This window comes from Choloepus didactylus, chromosome 5, assembly GCF_015220235.1.
Source record: "Choloepus didactylus isolate mChoDid1 chromosome 5, mChoDid1.pri, whole genome shotgun sequence".
Classification (NCBI taxonomy): Eukaryota; Metazoa; Chordata; class Mammalia; order Pilosa; family Megalonychidae; genus Choloepus; species Choloepus didactylus.
The window spans coordinates 48,238,703-48,258,468 of NC_051311.1; the positions used below are offsets into that span (position 1 = coordinate 48,238,703).

Below are 19,766 nucleotides of genomic sequence, written 5' to 3' on the forward strand. Positions count from 1 at the left end.
TTCAAGGCTGTTGCGAGAGTCTAAGCCTTCATTTCAGTCTTACCACAGATTGTCTCTGCCGCTGACCCACAAGTCCCCAGCATTGGTGTTGGGTCCCTGGGATTTCCGAGTGGGCATCCCCTTCTCAGCTGTGCTTTTCCAGGACCTCTGCTGAGGGAAAGCTGTGCTATGTCACAAGTGCGCACCATCCCTCAAGGGAAGCCCTGGGCCACCAGGCCGTGCAGGTGCGCTCCCAGCCTGATGCAAAGATGGCTGAATGGGGCTTGTCAACCCCCCCCCCCTTTCTGCACAGCTCCACCTTCCCAGCTCCGGGACAACTAGCTGTGGGTGCACCCAAGGCCACTGTGCATGGCCGATATTGTGGCGTGTGTGCGGTGCCATGGGATACACTCCTCATCACACTGGGTTTCCTGGTGTGGCTCTGGGCTGTGGGTCTGGCCCCAGGCAGGAGTCTCCCCAGCCCACCGGGGAGCTGGCTGCAAGGGGCATGTTTTCTTTCTCCTTTTGGCTCTCCACTCTGCCCCCCTGGCCCTGAGGCAATCAGCAGTGGGCTATCCTCCACACCAGACACCGAGAGGTTGGCACAGCCTGCTCCTGCCGTGCTTCACTGCACTATTCTTACTGCCATATCTGCAGATGCTCCTGGGTTTTTGTTTTTTTTGTTTTAAAAAAAAGAACTAGATTGTCTCCAAACGCCAACCCCTGGTTTCCCCACACCGCAGCATGGCTGCTGGACTTTCAGCTGGCTTACTCACTCATTTCAGAATGCAGACTCCCGGTTTCACCAAGTGCACAGTCCCTGTGGATTTAGCAGACCTTGTCCAGCTGGTGCATCACTGGAATTGGTGTTCTGGGTCACTTTCTGGTTTTTATCTAGTATTTTTCACAGAGGTGTTCTTTTGCCCTGTCTTACCTAGCCACCATCTTAGGTTCTCCTCAATCTTTTTTTCATACTAACTTTCAAATATTTCAAATTAGACTAGTCATATTTTAAGTGTTCAATAGCCACATGTGGCTAGTGAGTAGCTCTCCTATTAGATAGTGCAGCTCTAAGGTATTACCTCAACCCTAAGCCCCATGTTTTAAGAGGAATATAGGCTAACTGGAGTCCAAATAGGATGGACAGATCTGAAAACCATTATATGCATAAAACAGAGGAAATGGGAAGTTAGCCTGGAAACTTATAGTTCAAAAAAAGAGAAGACAGAAGGCATATGAATCATTGTCAAATATCAGTAGCCCTGTTACGTAAAAAAGAGACAACAGATTTGCGCTGCATTAGTACTTGGTTCAAATTAACAGGTGAAAATTACAGAGAAACAGATTCTAGGTTTAACACAGAATGATGCTCCTCCCGTTGTTTACTGCAAACTGATCTTCTTCTTACTCTGATTAGAATTATATCAATTATCCATGGAGTCATTTAGCATGTGTGATACACTGATTGCATTATCTCCAATTATGCACTCCTCTCTATCCATACCTTTTTGTAGGTAATTTTTCAACGCCCTCCCTCTATGGATGGGACATTCTGTCCCACCTCTTGTCTCTAGGCTTTGCCTTGTGACTTTGCTTTGCTAAAGGGATATTAGACAATGTGGTGCTAGAAGAAATTTTAAAAAGTGCTCAGGCATCTCCACTTCCATTTTCCCCCTCTTCTACCACCCTGAAAAATTATGCCCAGGCCTGCCCATGGGGCCAACTTAGATAATCCAAGAGCCAACTGACCCCTAAGATATGTAAGTCCAGCCAAGAACATCCAGGCAGCTGAATGTTCCCAATAGCTGAATGCAGAAGTATGTGATCCAACCAAAATCAACCAGGATCAGCCAAGATCATCAGAATGCTGTGAATCTATGAACTAAATAAGTGTTATTATTGCATGTCATAAAGTTTTGGGATTATTTGTTATGCAGTACTATTGTGCAATAGATAACTTACACTTCAAAATTTCATCAGCCTGAAAATGTTTCCTTGTCCCCAGAAAACATGGTATATATTTAAGGACCCATTTTTTTTCTATGACATTATATGAGTCCCAAGTTTCTTTTTATAGTGTGATGGTATTGGATAATTGCCAAAATAAGGATTTCTTCTTCCTTGTTTTAAAGTTAACAAGCCAGAATTACAGAAGTTGTGGTTTGAAACTGTTATGTACCCCAGAAAAGGCCATGTTCTTTCAATCCATTCCTGTAGGGGCAGACCTGTTGTAGGTGGAACCTTCTGGTTAGGTTATTTCAACTCAGTTGTGAACCACCCAATTCAGAGTGGGTCTTGATCCTCTTGCTAGAGTCCTTCATAAGAGGATAAAACACATACAGAAACAAAGAGATGAAATTTAGATGCTCACAGAGAAATACTCAGAGAAGTTTAGAGAAAAAGCCACAGACAGAGAAGCCAGAAGCTGAAGCCAGGAAACCTGGAAGAGAAGGACCAGCAGATGTCATCATGTGCCTTGCTAGCCTATAAGTGCTCTTCAGAGAAAGTATCATCTAGTTGATGCTTTAATTTGGACATTTTCATGGACTTAAAACTATAAATTTGTAAGTTAATAAATCTCCATTGTAAAAGCCAGCCTGGAGCTGGTGGAGAATGCAGGGGTATTGGGTTTTCCCATCTCGATGGTTGCTAATGTGCTCACAGACATAGGGGACTGGTGGTTTGATGGGCTGGGCTCTCTACCATGGGACTTGCCCTTGGGAAGACTCTTGCTTCAAAGGAGAGGCTAGGCCTCCCTATAATTGTGCCTAAGAGCCTCCTCCCGAATGCCTCTTTGTTGCTCAGATGTGGCCCTCTCTCTCTAGCTAGGCCAACTTGGCAGGTGAAATCACTGCCATCCCCCCTACGTGGGATCAGACACCCAGGGAGTGAATCTCCCTGGCAACGTGGAATATGACTCCCGGGGAGGAATGCAGAACATCCTCTTGACCAAAAGGGGGATGTGAAAGGAAATAAAATAAGCTACAGTGGCAGAGAGATTCCAAAAGAAGCCAAGAGGTCACTCTGGTGGGCACTCTTACGCACAATATAGACAACACTTTTTAGGTTCTAATGAATTGGAATAGCTAGCAGTAAATACCTGAAATTATCAAACTACAACCCAGAACCCATGAATCTTGAAGACAATTGTATAAAAATGTAGCTTATGAGGAGTGACAACATGATTGGGAGAGCCATATGGACCACACTCCCCTTTGTCTAGTTTATGGATGGATGAGTAGAAAAATGGGGGAAGGAAACAAACAGACAGACAGACAGACAAAGGCATCCAGTGTTCTTTTTTACTTTAATTGCTCTTTTTCACTTTAATTATTATTCCTGTTATTTTTGTGTGTGTGGTAATGAAGGTGTCAGGGATTGATTTTGGTGATGAATGCAAAACTATGTAATGGCACCATGAACAATCAAATGTACGCTTTGTTTTGTATGACTGCGTGGTATGTGAATATATCTCAATAAAATGAAGATAAAAAAAGAAAAAAAGCCAGCCCATTTCTGGTATATTGCATTTCAGCAGCTTTAGCAAACAAAAGTCAAGGCAGAAAGGACCTTCTGTTAAGATGTGGAATAAAGTTAATTGATAATGGCTAATCTTTAGCTAACTCAAAAAGGATTTATAGAATTCGATAAAATAATCTTACCTGTGCTGCTGTAAAGTTTGCCAAGAAATAGTCTCCATTTTCATAGGTATCTGTAAACAAGAAGAAGAAAAGGAAAAGCAATGACATATTGTTTCAATTGTAGCAGATAATTTTGATACAGTCAGAAAACAGCTCATAGGGTCACAATTACTTATCAGAATAATCATCACTTATCTAAGGAGCACTAAAAATAGTAGTTGAGGGAATGTTCCACCCAGGGTCAGTGTGGGGATGTGCATGAGAAATGGGGTGTCTTGAGGTGATGACGGGGGGTTGCAAATGCAAAAGAAATTATGTCGTACTAAGATTAGGTATCGTCGGTGTAGAAGTGTGGTCACTTCTGTACCGATATAGCAAGCACAAGGGCAGAACCAGGAGGGATATGAGAGTTCACATGGCTATTATGATAAAGGCTCAAAGCAGAGAAGAGTATTTTATGGTGGTGAGGAATCTAGGTTCTCAACTCAAACAGACATAAATTTAAATCCCAGCTCATCTATTTACTAGTTGTCCAACACCAGGTAAGTTACCTAATATTTCTATGCCCCCATTTTCTCATCTGTAAAATGGAAATAATAGTACCTGGCCCAAAGTAATACGGTACATAACAGTCTGCTTTTGCAGAATAAGTGTTCAATATGTAGCTGTAAAAGCTAAAATTATAAAACTCTTACAAGAAATTAGGGGTAAATCTTCATGACTTTGGATTTGGCAATGGTTTCTTAAATCTAACACAAAATACAATCAATAAAAGAAAAAATGGGCAAATGAAAAACTTTTGTGCTTCAAAGGAAACTATCCAAAAAAAAAAAGAGAAAGATAGCCCACTAAATGGGAGAAAATATTTGCAAATCATTTATCACACAAGGGAGCTGCCTCTAGAATATATAAAGAACTCTTTTAATTCAATAATGAAAATAAAACTTAATTTAAAATGGGCAAAAGATAGGAATATACATTTCTTCAAAGAAGATATACAAATGGCCAATAAGTACATGAAAAGATGTTCAACAGCCTTAGACACTAGAGAAATGCAAATTGAAACCACAATGAGATATCACTTCACACCCACTAAGATGGCTATAATAAAAAAGACAGATAATAAAGTCTTGACAAGAATGTGGAGAAATTGGAAACTTCATACCCTGCTGGTAGGAATATAAATGATACAGATTCTTTGGAAAACAGTTTGGCAGTTTCTCAAAAAGTTAAACTTAGAGTCACCATATGGCCAGAAATTCCACTTCTAGGTATGTATACAAGAGAATTGAAAAAAAAGTCTCACAAAATGTATGCACAAATTTTTATAGCAGCATTATTTATAGTAACCAATAAGTTGAAACAATCCAAATATCCTTCATGGCTATAAAAATGTGTTATATCCATACAATGACTATTATCTAGTCATAAAATAAATGAAGTGCTGCTGCTGCTACAACATGGATAAATCTTGAAAACATTATGCAAAGTGATAGAAGCCAGCCACAAAGATCACTTATTATATGATTCCATTTATATGAAATATACAGAATAGGCAAATCTACAAAAAGTAGATTAGTAGATTCCTAGGGCTGGGGCTGCCTAGAGGTAGGGAGTATGGAGACACTGAGGGGTAAACACTAAAGGATATGGGTTTTTTTGTGTGCGTGGTGATGAAAATATTCTAAAATACATTATGGTGATGGTTACAGAGTACATATACACACACATACACTAAAACCATTAAATTGTATACACTTTAAATGGGTCAATTGCATGTTATATGAATTATATCTCAATAAAGTGTTACAAAAACAGGCTCCAGGAGTGAGGGGGAAAGCATTTTCTTTTTGTAAAACCATATTTTTCAAAAAATATTTCTAATTAATTTTTAAATACAGGTGTATGATTTCTCTTTAACATTGTACTCTTAGATCTATAGCTCCACTCCTAATCAGTCTTTCAAATACTACCCATATTTCCAAACTCTGTAGTTACCTCCACCAGGAAATTCTACAGGTATCTCAAATTCAAAACTTCATTATTTCCCCTTATTCACTAAACTGGATTCATCACTCATATTCCACACCATGATAATGGCATTACTTCCTACCTAATCACCCAAATAGATACTCGGCATGATGTGACAATACTTAGTCTGCAGTCTAAGAATGCCACTGTTGTGTTGAAAACCTCAACATGGCCATTAATTCCATTTACTATGATTTCTTGCTCATCTAGCAAACCCTTGATTAAAATATCATCTTTCACAAGATTTAATTTAATGGAAAGTATATACTTCTCAAGAGATGGCAACATTCTAGCCCATTTAATAAATTAAGTTCTTAAATATAAAAGTTAGCATTGTAGCATATTACTGTTTTGTAAGGCTAGTGCTATCAACTCCTGCCACCCCGTTAACATCATTTCATGGTAGATGATCAACCTCCTTTCTCTGATTTTTGGACTTTTATTGTCATATTAGCCACGTTAATTTTAATATAAAATATCACATCTTAAATATCACATCTTGAAAGTTTATAATAGAGGTTTTTTGTGCTGTTTTTTTAATTGTGTTTTCAATGGAGAAATACATCATCTGTTTACAAAATAGCTCTTGAAAAATACAAGGAGTACAGATACTATAAAACAAAGCAAACTCCAGTCATGAGACACTACGTAGATCATGCAAAAGCAACAGTCTGATCTCCAGATTATGAAAACTAGAATTAAAAAGTCACTACACAGAAAAGGTCCAAGTTTCCAGCTTGGCAAAACTTGGCTGCAGTTACATGAAACGTTTAATAAAATGAATTTTTTCCCCAATGTGTAAACAAAATGACAAGACTAAATCTGTGCCTGGCAATTTCAATCTAACTCTGAAGCTACGTAAAACACACAGACACCTTGTACAGTTCACCTGTGAATATGACCACCTTTTTCTCAGGTGCTGGGAGGGACATCAAGGTGACTGTGCAGAGCAAAAAAGGTGTGAAGTAGAAATATTGTATACTAGACATCATAAAGTAACAGTGAAAAGCCTCAATTAATGCATAGCCTAAGGGGGAAAAGACTACACTCCAACTTTGGAAAATTAATTTAGAAGGATGGGGAAGAGTTTTAAGAAATTGCAGTTTAACATGAACAATACACATGTGATAGAATGGAGTACAATGGAGGATTCATAAAACATGCTCATCAGAAAAATCTGTTAGGTTTGCTTTGCCCAGATTAAGAAAGAAAAAAGATTACCAACATCTGGCATCCCCCCTTACTTCCTAGAGATGGATGTTCTGCTGCTTAATTATGAGGAATTTTTCTTTCTTTAACAAAAGAGTTCCTAATCTTTTGACAGAATAAAACAAAATTTAAAAAAAGGAGAGCTGACTAAATGTCAAGCGCTTGCTAGAAATGATTTTTAAAATGTTTCCATATGTAAAATTTACTGACAAATTTTGTTAAACCATTTAAAAATAAAAGCTAGTTTAAAGTTCTTGGAGAACATGCCTTTTTGCCCACATGTTTAAAATTAAAAATCAACTTTTACTATAGTCAGGAGTTCTGTGGAGTGTACAAAATTCCTCATATTCAGAGATCAAATGACCATCCAAGATAGATGTTATGTTTCACAGGCATTTCTATTAGTCACCCTAAAGTTTCAGCCGTGGGACCAAAATTTAGTGTTCTGTGTCATATGGCCACAGGGTCACTGGTTTCACATCATGGCTTAAGAAAATACTGGCATTTTTTTTTTAATGAAATAAGTCCTTCTACCTTGTGCATACAACCATAAAAAAAAATAATAATTAAAAAAATAAAAAAGAGGTAGCAAAAAATATTTGTTTCAAAGACAGCAGATTGAAGGCAAAAGAATATAGAGCTCTGATAAGCTCAGAGAAAATATTTGATGTTTGATTGCTGATTTGTATGCACTACAAAATAATCCTATCAATTAAACCAATATGTCATTTCTTAATCATGACCGCATCAAAACCAAGCATTTCCTAATTATTCTTCCAATGTCAAATATATATCCTAGAGTTGACATTTCATTTTTAAGGGTTACAGCAACCTCACAGGGACTGAACTAGGGGTACTCTTATCCCATCTCTGAAGTCTAACAGTATACCACTGCACAACAGTATTCAATTTGAAGACTAATGGTAAAGAAAATTCCTCAGGAAGAAAACTGAAAATCCATCAAGCTGAAAATCTAAAATTAGTTCTACTTTCTAATAAAAAATACATATAAGTGCATCATCAGAATAAGGAATTCTTATGCCAGTTTGTATTGCAAAATTTCCAAACAATGCATCAAACATAAACCCAATCCAGATGTCAATTATGGATACAAATACAGCTTGAGGTGTTTTTTTTTTATTTTTTTTCAGGCAGTAATCTTTTGAAATGGTTAATGTAACTGTTGCTAACACATTAATAATAGTACTCCTGGCTTCACATACTAACCTGGACTTCCAATGAAGTGCTGATTAGCCCAGTAAGGGAGGTCACCAAAAAAAACTAAATCCTTTTTCAGTCACGTCTAGTCTTGTACCTTCCATTCTCCTTTATTTAGCATTTGAAGACAACAGGTTGAGTTGGCAGATATTGTTTATGGACCCCTGAGGTTGTTTTTACTAATTCAATCTCAGTTTTATTGAATTCTTGATAACAGGAATAGGATTTGCAGGGAGAACAGGGGTATCAGAAAGGTCTGTACTGGATGTTTTCTGAGAGGCCGACAGAGAAGCTGCTGTCTGAACAGTTTCTGATTGAGTGGTACTTGTCTCTGTATCAAGTTGTTCCTTCATTTCTGTTTTATCATGTCCACCAAAGCAAGACATCTTCACTTGTTTCATCTTCTTCTGTTTTGGTTTCCTTGAGACTCTCTTCTTTATGAGGTGAGGATTTCCTCTTAACTCCTACTCTAGGATTAGGTATTTTTGTTGCCGCATTTCCTGAAGGTCTAGGTGGTTGGTTTACCAGACGTGTTGAGGAGACAGCTCTGGAGACCGTAGGCTTTGGTGGTGGAGAAATGGCTGGCTGCGTGGCAGTCTGAGGAATGCTTTTACTTGATATACCCCCTGAGCTTTCACCGGAATTTGCTTGTGGCGCAGAAATGTCAGTAGCTTGTATGTTGGTCACAGATGCTGCTGTTACAGCTGGAGGAGGACTGTTTCTGCCCTGAGAGCTGCCAGAACTAGTCAATGGATGGTCTTCAGAGCACTAGTAGGTGAAGGCGCAGACATGCTGTTATCACTGTCAACAGACAAGTCGAGGTTGCTGTCAATCAGGGCTGTCAATTTGACACCTTCTGCTGAATGCTTTTTCTTTTTCTGAAGCACATGATTAGGTAGTAGTTGATGGAGTTGCTTTTTTTGTTTACATGCATTGCAACAATTTTCATATCCACCTCAAACATCTTGCTGTTTATTGCTTGCCTATAAACTGTATCTGTGAAAGACTGAATATCATAGGTCAGATCAACACTGAGGTTTTCAGAATTTTCTGTTTTTTTTTAAACATTAAACCAATCACTCACATTGTACGAAATTCTTCCTTGTCAGGGTTTTCTTTGGGAGCTGGAAACGACTGGGGATTCACATGAGCCAGTGTAATAAATTCATTCTTCTCCAAACTTCCAGCCAGGATTCGGATTTTTGATTCCACCAAGCCCACCCATTCTAGGCGTTGTTTTTCTGTTGGTGCACTTGCTGGTAGTACAATATAATGCTTGTACTTTTGAAAGAAGTTTGGCGCTTCAAAAAGTTTGGACCACTCTGACTTACTCAGCAAAATTTCATCTGTGATAGCAAGACCTTGTTTAAACTCCTCAACCATGACCATCCGTGTTGAAACGGACACATTGTATTTGGAGTTCTGTTGGGGGTATGCTGGTGTAATTACAGGCATAAGATGGTACCTCTCACCAGGGTTTACCCTTGGGTCCCATACAGCAAATTAAGATTGCATTCTTCAGGCTGTTTCAAAAGCACTGGATTTGGCCATTCCCATTTAGAAAGTACCAAGAAAAATTTATGTACAAGAGTTGATGCTGTTGCATTTGGATAAAGCTGGCAAGTTCTTGCTACTAGCATAGTCCAGGAAACACCACCAAGGAAACCTAATATATTGGAATAGATGTTGTGGCATTTAGCCCACAGTTTGATAGCTCTCAGAGCTAACCTGAAGTTGTCAATGTTTGGTACTAGATGTAAAATTTCATCGGTTACCCTACAGCCATTAAGACTTCTTATGCATCTAATATCTAATTTTTTAAGTCATCTCATAGGTCCAAATCTTCTGACATAGTCTGCAGTGCTAATCTTGCAAACAAAACATCAATCTCTATCCCATCAAAACACAGTTTGATAACTGGTACAAATGCCTCTTCAACGGCTCATAAATCTTTTACCTTTTCCTGTAATTTCAATTAATCATAGAATGAGATGAAAAAGTCACTTTGATCAACACGTCTTGGTGCAACACACAATGCATCAATATCGGCACATTTTGTGTGTACTCCTAATCTGTAAGATCCAAATGTAAAAATTTTTCCTCCAACATTTTCAATTACAGATTGTGGGAGATTCTTGCTTTCACTGATTTCTTGCATCCACTCTTTTACCAGGTTATTTAATTTTCCCAAAATTAAAATCCTGTGCTGCAATTCCTCTTCCTCTTCAAAACCCCCAAAAGGCTTCAGTATCTCAATCAGTTTCTGTGTAAGTATGCAGTCGGTCTCCTTGGGGGCTGCTAAGCTGATAGGAGAGGTAATGCCATACGGCTTCTGTGGTGGCTGTGTTGGTTTGTTGGTTGTGATCCCTGCGTTGTGACTGGAAAGGGCATCATCGTCTCCTGCGGCGGCACCGCCCAGTCACGCCCTGCCACTTCCCCCACCCCCCGCAACCGCCGCTGCTGCCGCCCTGGGCATAATCCACTGAGGTGGGAGGGAGGGGGACGCCTGCCTCAGCCTGGGTCCAACCCCCTATAATAGAGTTTTATTTACCTTGGATGATAATGATACATTTTATTCAGCCCCCATGTGCATAGAATTCTCTATTTTAAATCATTTTATCACCTAAAAAAATCTACAAGATAGGTAGTATCTTGTGGATGTTAAAAATGAGGAAATGCAAGCAAAGAGATGCCAAATTCCTTGCCAAAAGACACAAGACTAGAAAATGGCTGAGATGGTATTGGAACCCAGATCTATTTAATTCCAGCATGCCACATTCCTCTCCATACAATTTACTTATCAGAATGATTATTTAAAAAAAAAAGATGAAAGACTGAATTGAACTCTGAAATGTCATCTAATTCCTTCATATCCTTCCCTTTTGCCAGGTTTCACCGTAAACGGCAACTAAATCAGTTGCATAAACTCTCTCCTATATACATTAAATGAATATAGGCCTATTATATAGGCCATATACTGTTGAGATATTTAAAATGCCTTTTACAATACCATCAAAACCTTAGAAATACTTAGGATACATTTAACAAGATATGTGCAAGACTCATGCACTGAAAATTACAATACATCACTGAGTGAAATTAAAGATGTAAGTAAATAGAGATTATATATACATTGATAGATGATAATTAGATAATAGAAAGATAGATAGATAGATAGATAGATGACAGCTATCCCAAAATTGTCTCTAGAATCAGTGCAATCCCAACTGTGCCGGTTTGAGACTGTTGTGTACCCCAGGAAAGATTATGTTCTTTTGATCCAGTCTGGTGGATGCAGACTTATTGTGGGTGGGATCTTTTGATTGGGTTGTTTCCAGGAGATGTGACCCACCCAATTGTGGGTGGGACCTTTTGATTAGATTGTTTCCATGGAGGTGTGACCCCACCCAATGAAGTTGAGTCTCAGTTAGTTTACTGGCATCCTCTATGAGAGGATAAAAAGCAGGGACATTTTGAAGAGAGCTCAGCGAGAGACTTAGACAGAAAATGCCCAGAGATATTTTGGAGACAGCTCCTGAAACCAGACATTTGGAGTTGCTAACCTAAGAGATGAAGCCCAGAGTTTGCCCCAGAAAAGCTAAGCAAGAACCTACAGATGCTTAAAGAGAAGGCCACTGGAATCAGAAGCTGAAAGCAACGCAACATGGGAGCAAAGGATCAGTAGAAGCCAGCCACGTGCCTTCCCAGCTAACAGAGGTGTTCTGGATGCCATTGACCTTTCCTCAGTGAAGGTATCCTCTTACTGATGTCTTAGTTTGGATGCTTTTATGGCCACAGAACTGTAAAATTGTGAGCTAAAAAAACCCCATTGTAAAAGCCAATCCATTTATGGTATTTTGCATTCCAACAGCCTTAGCAAACCAGAACACAAACCAAAATTCCAGTAGGTTGTTTTTGGCAGAAACTGACGCGCTGATTTTAAAATCTAAATGTAAATACAAAGGAGTTAGAATAGTCAAACAATTTTGAAAAAGAACAAAAGAGAACCTACTCTACCTGATTGCATGACTTACTATAAAGCTACATTAATCAAGACAGTATGGCTTTGGTATAAGGATACATATACAGATCAATGGAAGAATATGATTAATACAACAATAAACTCTCCATCATATAAGATCTATTGATATTTGACAAAGGTGTTAAAATAATACAATGGAAGAAATATTGTGCTTTCAATAAAGTGGTGCTGAAACAATTGGATAAATATATGGGGGAAAATGAACCTTGATCTTTACCTTATACCACATACAAAAATTAATACAAATAGATAATTACCCTAAGTGTAAATGCTAAAACATTAAAATTTCTTTAAAAATAGGAAAAAAATATTTGTAATCTTGGTTTATGTCCAGATACAAAAGCACAAATCATAAAAGATAAACAGTCATACATTGGAATTCATCAACATTAAACTTTGCTATTTGTAAGGTGCTATAATGGAAATGAAAAGGCAAGCAACAGACAAGGAGATGCAACTATATATCTGCTAAAGGACCAATGAACAGAGTACTCACTGCTCAATAATAAAAAGATAAACAACACAATAAAAACCGGGCAAAGGTTTCAAATACTTCACAAAAAGGATACCCAAATGGCCAATAAGCACACGATAAGCTAAACATAACTAAGTCATCAAGGAAATGCAAATTAAATCCATAACGAGATGCACTATACACCTACTAGAATAGTTAAAATTTTAAAAATTGACAATACCAAGCACTGGTGAGAATGTGGAAAACTGGAATTCTCAATTATTACTGATAGTAATGGAAAAAAGTCCAGACACTTTAGCAAATAAATTGGCAGTTTCTTCTGAAGTTAAACATATATTTATCATATAATCCAGCCCAGAAATTCCACTCCTAGGTTTTAATCCAAGGGGGATGAAGACATACGATCACAAAATGACTTATACTCAATCATAGCCAATTTATTTATAGTGATCAAAAAATGCAACAATGTACATATTCATCAATAACTGGATGAGTAAACAAACTGTGGTATATCCACAGAATGGATAATAGGTAATTAACTACTTCTGTGCAACATGGGTGAATTTCAAAAACATTCTTCTAAGTGAAGAAGCTAAACACAAAAAGAGTACACACTGCCTGATTCTATTTATGTGAAACCCAGAAAAGACAAATCTAATCTATAATGAGAGAAAGCAGATCAGTTGTTGCCAGGACCTAGAAATTGGGATTACTGTTGACTAGGAAGAAGTATAAGGGAAATTTGGGGGGTTGTGAAAATATTCCATATCTTAATGTGGTGGTGGTTATACAAATGAATACATTTTTCAAAACTTGCAGAACTATCAACATCAAATAGATGCATGATATTTATATAAATTATAACTCAGTAAAGTTGATTAAAAGACATTTCTAGGAATCTATCTTATGGAAATAATTTGAAATGTGAACAAAGGTTAATATTCAAGGACATTATTCATAACAAGGAAAATTGAAAACATTCTGTATAAACAGTATTTATAGAAAGTAAGATAAATTATGGTATATGCTCTCAATGGAATACAGTAACTGCAATGTTTATAAAGAGTATGTAATAACATCTAAACATATTTTTGTCATGATGTTAGCAAAAAGAAACAGGGTTCACAAATTAAATATTCAGTACATTATCAGCACTATAAAATTTTAAGCATTTTCTGAAGTAATATAAAAGCAAAAGGCAATACAACAAAAAATACTAAAAGTGGTTGTGCTTACTTTTATTTTAGTTTTCTATCTTTAAAATGTTTATTTAATGAGAATATATTAGAATTATAATGAAAAAAAAACTAAGAGGAGGAAACCATTAAAAGTGTTACTAATGAAAAATAAGCTATAATTTCAGAAAATGTGACTTATTACATGATTAAAATATCTGATCCACAGTAATAAGTATTGAAAAATGAGAGACAGTTGGTAACACTGTGTCAGTATTTTCATAGAAATGTCTAAGGAGGAGAGTGTTCTCATTATTATGACAACCATCAATTATCTAAAGTAGAACAAATATATCCCTAGATTAGAGAAAGAAACCATACAAATAAATATTTCATTGATATGAGTAACTTTGTGGCAAACTTAATTCCCTATTTCTGAGTCACCAAAAAATTTTCCAAGCTGTGGTTTGTTTCCTGAGTGGGACTAATTATGAGAAAAGAGGTGGTTGGTATAGATATTTGGCCTAAATAATGGAACAAGTCTATGTCTCATTATGAATGAATTTATTATCATCCTGCTATTTGTTTATACATTGTTTTATCAGAATAAGATAGCACACAAAGATAGATCACCCCTTGATGAGTCCATAATGTGGGGCTCCTGAACCTACAAAGCTAGGGACCATACCTTGGTCTATACCAATTACCGTATAATAATATACATGAGGAGGGAAAATTTGCAACAATTCTTCCATCATCATTACCTTATTAACAGTAGGGAAATCAGAGATGGTTTTCATTTCACACTAATTGTATGCTGAGGCTCTATGGTATGGTATTCCTGAATGATGCGCAGGGACTCTGGAAAGTTCATACTCACCAATGCTTTGTCCATCATCCCAGAACATCTGACCTTGAGCTTCCCCATTGCCATCCAAAGCAACAGTCAATCCCATGAAGTTTTGGCGACTGTCAAAAAGAGAAAGTTATATTCCTATAGATTGTAGGTTGTAAAAATGAAAGTCAGCTTCTGTTGCAAATATTACTTATCCAGAGAAAAAGGGAATGCTTTAAATATGCACATAAATTTCTAAAAATAGGTAAATGAGATAAAACACATGACGATTAAAAGTTCATGGAAAAATATTTTAAAATGTAATGAAACAGTATGATTTCAACTTTCAAAAACCAAGTATGCATACTTTACATATACACATATTACATGTAATATGAGGAGATATAAATTCTTTAGGAAGAAACACCCCGAAAACCCCTGCAAATACTTTGCAGTTTGCTACAGAATAAAATCCAAATCCAAAGTACTTAGTCTGGCATTCATAATCCTCCATAATCTGACTTTTATTTATTTTATCCCCCTTCCTTATCTAAGCTCCAGCTAAAGTGAATAGCTTAGTATTTCTCAAGCCTAACTCTTTTGTCACCTTCAGTTCTCTAACCCTTCCAGAATCTCTCTCTTCCCTATATTCACACATTCAAATCCTGTCCATTGCTCCAGAACCACCTCAGAGCCCCGTCTCATGTTGAAGTTAAGCTTTACACCACAGGGTTAAAAATTATTTTCTCTCCACAAGACCAAGACCTCATTAAGGTATATATATAATTATGGTGTGGAAAGGGGTGTATGATGCTGCATGGTGACAGTTTTTCCCCAGACTTCTGACACAATCCTATAGATAGATACCTCCCCAAGACTGACTCTAAGAACTTATGTTCCCCCAGCTCTCACTCAGAAGGCACTCACAGAATCAAACAATTAAAACCTGCCTGTAAATTTGGTTTATTTACCTACATAGCACTGATGAAGGAGGGGAAGCTACCAATAAAGCCACCTCTTTATGGTATATTGAGGCTGTCAAATTCCTCCTTTTCCCCTTACCTGTAGTGAGTGTTAATTGCAGGCTCTTGCCACGGCAGTATGTAGCCTCCTCTGACATGAAGGTTGATGTGGCCAAGGGGAGCAGCCAGTGTTTTCCACTCACCTGTCAATTCTTGGCCAGATCCCTAGAAAGGAGAACATTAGCAAGGAATGAAAACAGATAAATAGATGATATGAGCATATGCTTTATTATAAACCCTTCCTTTCCAAGGAAGCATGTTGGAAAGTTGGCAACATACTGCACATCTAAGGAGAAAATCTGAGTTTCAACTTTGCTAAAAGCACTGGAAATTGAGCCATGTTTCCACATGTATTCAATAAACAATTAAGTTCTCCTTTCGTGGTTTCCAAAGTGTCTCCCAAAAGGGGGATGGGGGTGGGGCTGGAACCAGGAGGCAGCCTGACATGGATGCTCATTGTGATCTATTTTTGCTTTTATGTAACATTTTATTTAAACAAAATTGGCCATGGCTGAAAAGGTTGAAAATTACTGCCTTTGAGAAGATATGCCTGGAAGTCAGGAGAAAGTTCTAGCTACCTCTCTAGCCAGCATGGACCAATCTGTTTCTTCATAAAACAAGACATTAGTTCTTACCGTGCTATAATCATACCAACGGGCTCTGGGAAAATAAGCAGAGATCTCAAAAGTGTTCTGAAACATAAAATCCACATGACATTGTTTAGTCCAATAAGGAAATTAATTGTAATTTTAAAAAACTTTCTGTAGAATTAAGGAAAAAATGGAAATTTTAGTACTGATTTCAGGAGGTTTAGATTTTTATAAAGAAAAATCTTGCAAACACAGAGAAAATGATGATTTTTTTTAAAAGCAAATTTTATAATGTGCAAGGCAACAAAACTCTAAAATGAGAAATCAAAGGGGGTTGTGATGGTTTCATTGGTGGAGATCTTGAAAAAAGGAAAAGATTTCCCTTAGAAGGCCTAGAAAGGGATTTTGCCTGAAGGGAATGAGACAAGATGATGTTTGAAGCTCTCCTCCTGTAACTACAGATTATGTAATTGAAGGGTCTCTGATCTAGGATGAAAAACTCACGCTTTCCAGCACGGGGCTGATTAATAAGGCAGGGCCCAACATGAACTGATGGTCTATATCCCAGGTTGTACTGTCATCTGTAAACCTTAAAAAATAAACATGAAACATTCACTCCTATGCTTTAGAACTGTTGTAGAGCATTCTTTATAAGACATGCCCAGACCTGCTGCTTGGGGAAACGGGCTGTACTCACTCATGGAGAAGGGGTCGGATGACAGTGCTGCCTTCGATGTGAGCTTTATGCATCAGGGTATAGAGATAAGGCAGCAGAGTATATCTGGTCTGGAGGACGTTTCTTGAGAATGTCTCAAAGGTTGAATTCCAGGCCACAGGATCTTGTCTCTAAAGGGAAAAAGGAACAAACTGACAGGTATCTGTCACTTTTTCTTCACTCTGTCCTAGTGGTATCAGATGAGCACCCCGAACACATAGCCCCTGTTTGTTAGCCACCATCCTCCCTTCATTTCTAGCCAACTCTCCCTCCACTCCCATCCTCCTCTTTAACACCGATTCCCAAGTCCCCTGCACAGGTCTAGCCTTGGCCCTGCATATGTATAGAGAGATAGGTCTCCAGGCAGCACTGACTTATCTTGGATGGATTTGAGTAACATACAAATTCAATATCTTAAAACAAAAGGGTCTTTTATATTTGCCTCTCAGGGAGCTATAAAAACTTTTCCTAAAAGCCCTGTTCCACAAAAAGAGGAAAAGTATGTTCTTAAGAATTATTGATTACTCTAGGGTTCTGAGTTCTGTGGATTTTCCAAGAAATGGAGGTTCTGGTGATTTTTATGATTTTTCATAAAACAAATATACTCTTGAGGGTTAAAATGCAGTACGAACTGCTGGCTCACCCTTGTCCCATTGGTGTTGTGGTTCCTGGAGAATGGATAAAATGCCCCCAGTTGCATCCAGCGAATACACATCTCAAATTCAGCATCTCCAAAGAACCCACAAATATCTGCTCCTGTCTGAGAAGATACAAAATCAGAGCATGAGGTGAGACTCTTGTGGTTTGCTGACACACTGAAATCTGGCTGGGTAATTATAAATGGCCCTGGTATGACTTACATAGGGTATTCCAAAGAGGCTGAACTCCATCATACCTGCAATGAAAAGATACAGTTGTGTTTGACCAAAGGGCAGAGGTTAGACATTCCTCTTCCATACCCCATGAAAAAGCCCTGGACCATCCAGGAAGACAATAGCTAAAGATGGATATAGACTAACACCAGGGACCCCAGCCCTTGTTGATTTCACTGCTCACTGGAATCATGGTGTACATATAACCAGTGCAGCTGAACAGGATACACGCCAGTCCCTCCCTGCCAGCAGAGGGCCCTGAGAATAAGTCCACAAACCGATGATCGATTTCCTCAGCTGGTCCCATGCAGCTGTGTTGTCTCCCAGCCAGTGTCCTCCCCAGCGGCCAGAAGAGGGGAATGTGGAGCGGGTGATGATGATCCCTCGCTGCCCTGTCACCTCTTGCACAACTCTGATTGGAGGGATACAAGGAGGTGATTTGAAATGGATTTGGGAACCAACAGCCATGGAACTTCATTAAAGAGAGTCACAGCAACCTAGAGCTTGAGATGGCAGTGGTATTCCATTCTGACTGGGCCGTATCTTCCCTTAAAGAATCTGCTATATGAAAGTTATGCTGAGTTCTGATGTACTTCAGCAGGGCATCTGGAGATATATCAGCAGCCAGAATAAGTATTTCCTTTTTAAAAAAAAAAAAATCTAAGTAATTAGTTGTCTACATGGAGCATGGGTAGGGGTAGGGAGTAGTGCAGCATTTTCTTGTGTCTCTCAACTTCACAAGGAAGGTTTTCTTGCCTTCTTTTAACTATGAGGAAACTGAAACTCAGAGAAGTTAGATAACTTGTCAAAGGTAATTTAAAATGGGTAGAGCTGGAATTCAATTAAAGTGATTACAACTTTCCAGTAATAGTGACTCTACTTTGCTACTCTCAAACAGCTAGATAAATTTTGCTCACAAAGGAAAATACATATAAACGATTTTGCTCACAAAGGAAAATACATATAAACAAAGTATTCAAATATCTCTCAGTTGGAGACAAATCTACATGCATCTTTATTCCAAAAGTAAAAACAACTGTATGAGAAAGAAATTAATGGAACAAAAAAAGAAAGCCTATAAACATATCTTAGTACATATAGAATACAAATACTTGCTAAAGGAAGCACTACAAATCAATAGATAAATGAATTATTCAATAAACGATGTCAGGGAATAAATTTAACTACTGTATGGAAACTAATCCTGTTAGGTCACTTCCCATATTTCACACCAAAAAAAATCTTATAGTGGATGGATGCACACACACACAGACACACACATACACATAAATTCCATTAAAACTGGAAGAGATCACTTCTTGGCCTTTTGGCTAAGTTCAAGTGTAAAACTAGAAGAAAATATAAACTACCTGATTTCCATAAGGAAAAGGAATGTCAAAGAATAAAGACAATGGACAAAAACATAATGAAGTAAAAGCTGATCGATTTAAACATATACATATTGAAAGTTTATATACATGAAACACAAAAAAGAATAAAGATAATAGTAAAATAATTTCACTGACTACAACAGTGAAGGGATCAATGACATTAAAATAGGAAAGGCTTATTTATATTATTTTGGGAAAAACTCTAGAAAAATCACCAAAAGGAAATATATTTGGCTCATGAATCCAAGAACACTTAAAAAAATTAATAACACTTTTAAAAATCAGATATGTTTGTATATCAGATTGACTTTTTAATGATAGTATGCAATGATGACAAAAGTGCAGTAAAATGTTTATTTCCCTACTCTGCTGACGTAAACATAAATTTTTCAGGGAGGCAATCTGGTGATTTGTGTCAAGAATCTTATGCTTATATCCTTTGATCCAGACATTTCACTTTTGTCTATCCCAAGTAAATAAATAATATAAAACATGGCTTGATGGATGTATTACAATTTATTGATTGATTTTCTTATTTTAATAAACTGCATACAAAGCTGTTATCTCTGCA

At 37.6% G+C, this 19,766-nt stretch overlaps 1 protein-coding gene and 1 pseudogene across 2 annotated transcripts in view; both read right to left on the reverse strand.

Moving 5' to 3' along the window:
• MGAM (maltase-glucoamylase) overlaps positions 1–19,766 on the reverse strand; it is a 223,086-nt gene that overhangs the window by 15,374 nt on the left and 187,946 nt on the right. For both annotated transcript variants that reach the window (XM_037835992.1, XM_037835989.1), the window contains 9 exons: positions 18,083–18,216; positions 17,793–17,827; positions 17,576–17,692; positions 16,915–17,063; positions 16,722–16,806; positions 16,263–16,319; positions 15,668–15,792; positions 14,651–14,739; positions 3,642–3,691 (listed from right to left, as the gene is read on the reverse strand). In XM_037835992.1, coding sequence (XP_037691920.1) covers positions 3,642–3,691; positions 14,651–14,739; positions 15,668–15,792; positions 16,263–16,319; positions 16,722–16,806; positions 16,915–17,063; positions 17,576–17,692; positions 17,793–17,827; positions 18,083–18,216 — 841 coding nt within the window. The remainder of the gene's footprint in view (positions 1–3,641; positions 3,692–14,650; positions 14,740–15,667; positions 15,793–16,262; positions 16,320–16,721; positions 16,807–16,914; positions 17,064–17,575; positions 17,693–17,792; positions 17,828–18,082; positions 18,217–19,766) is intronic.
• Positions 7,522–10,814, reverse strand: LOC119534003 (annotated as a pseudogene).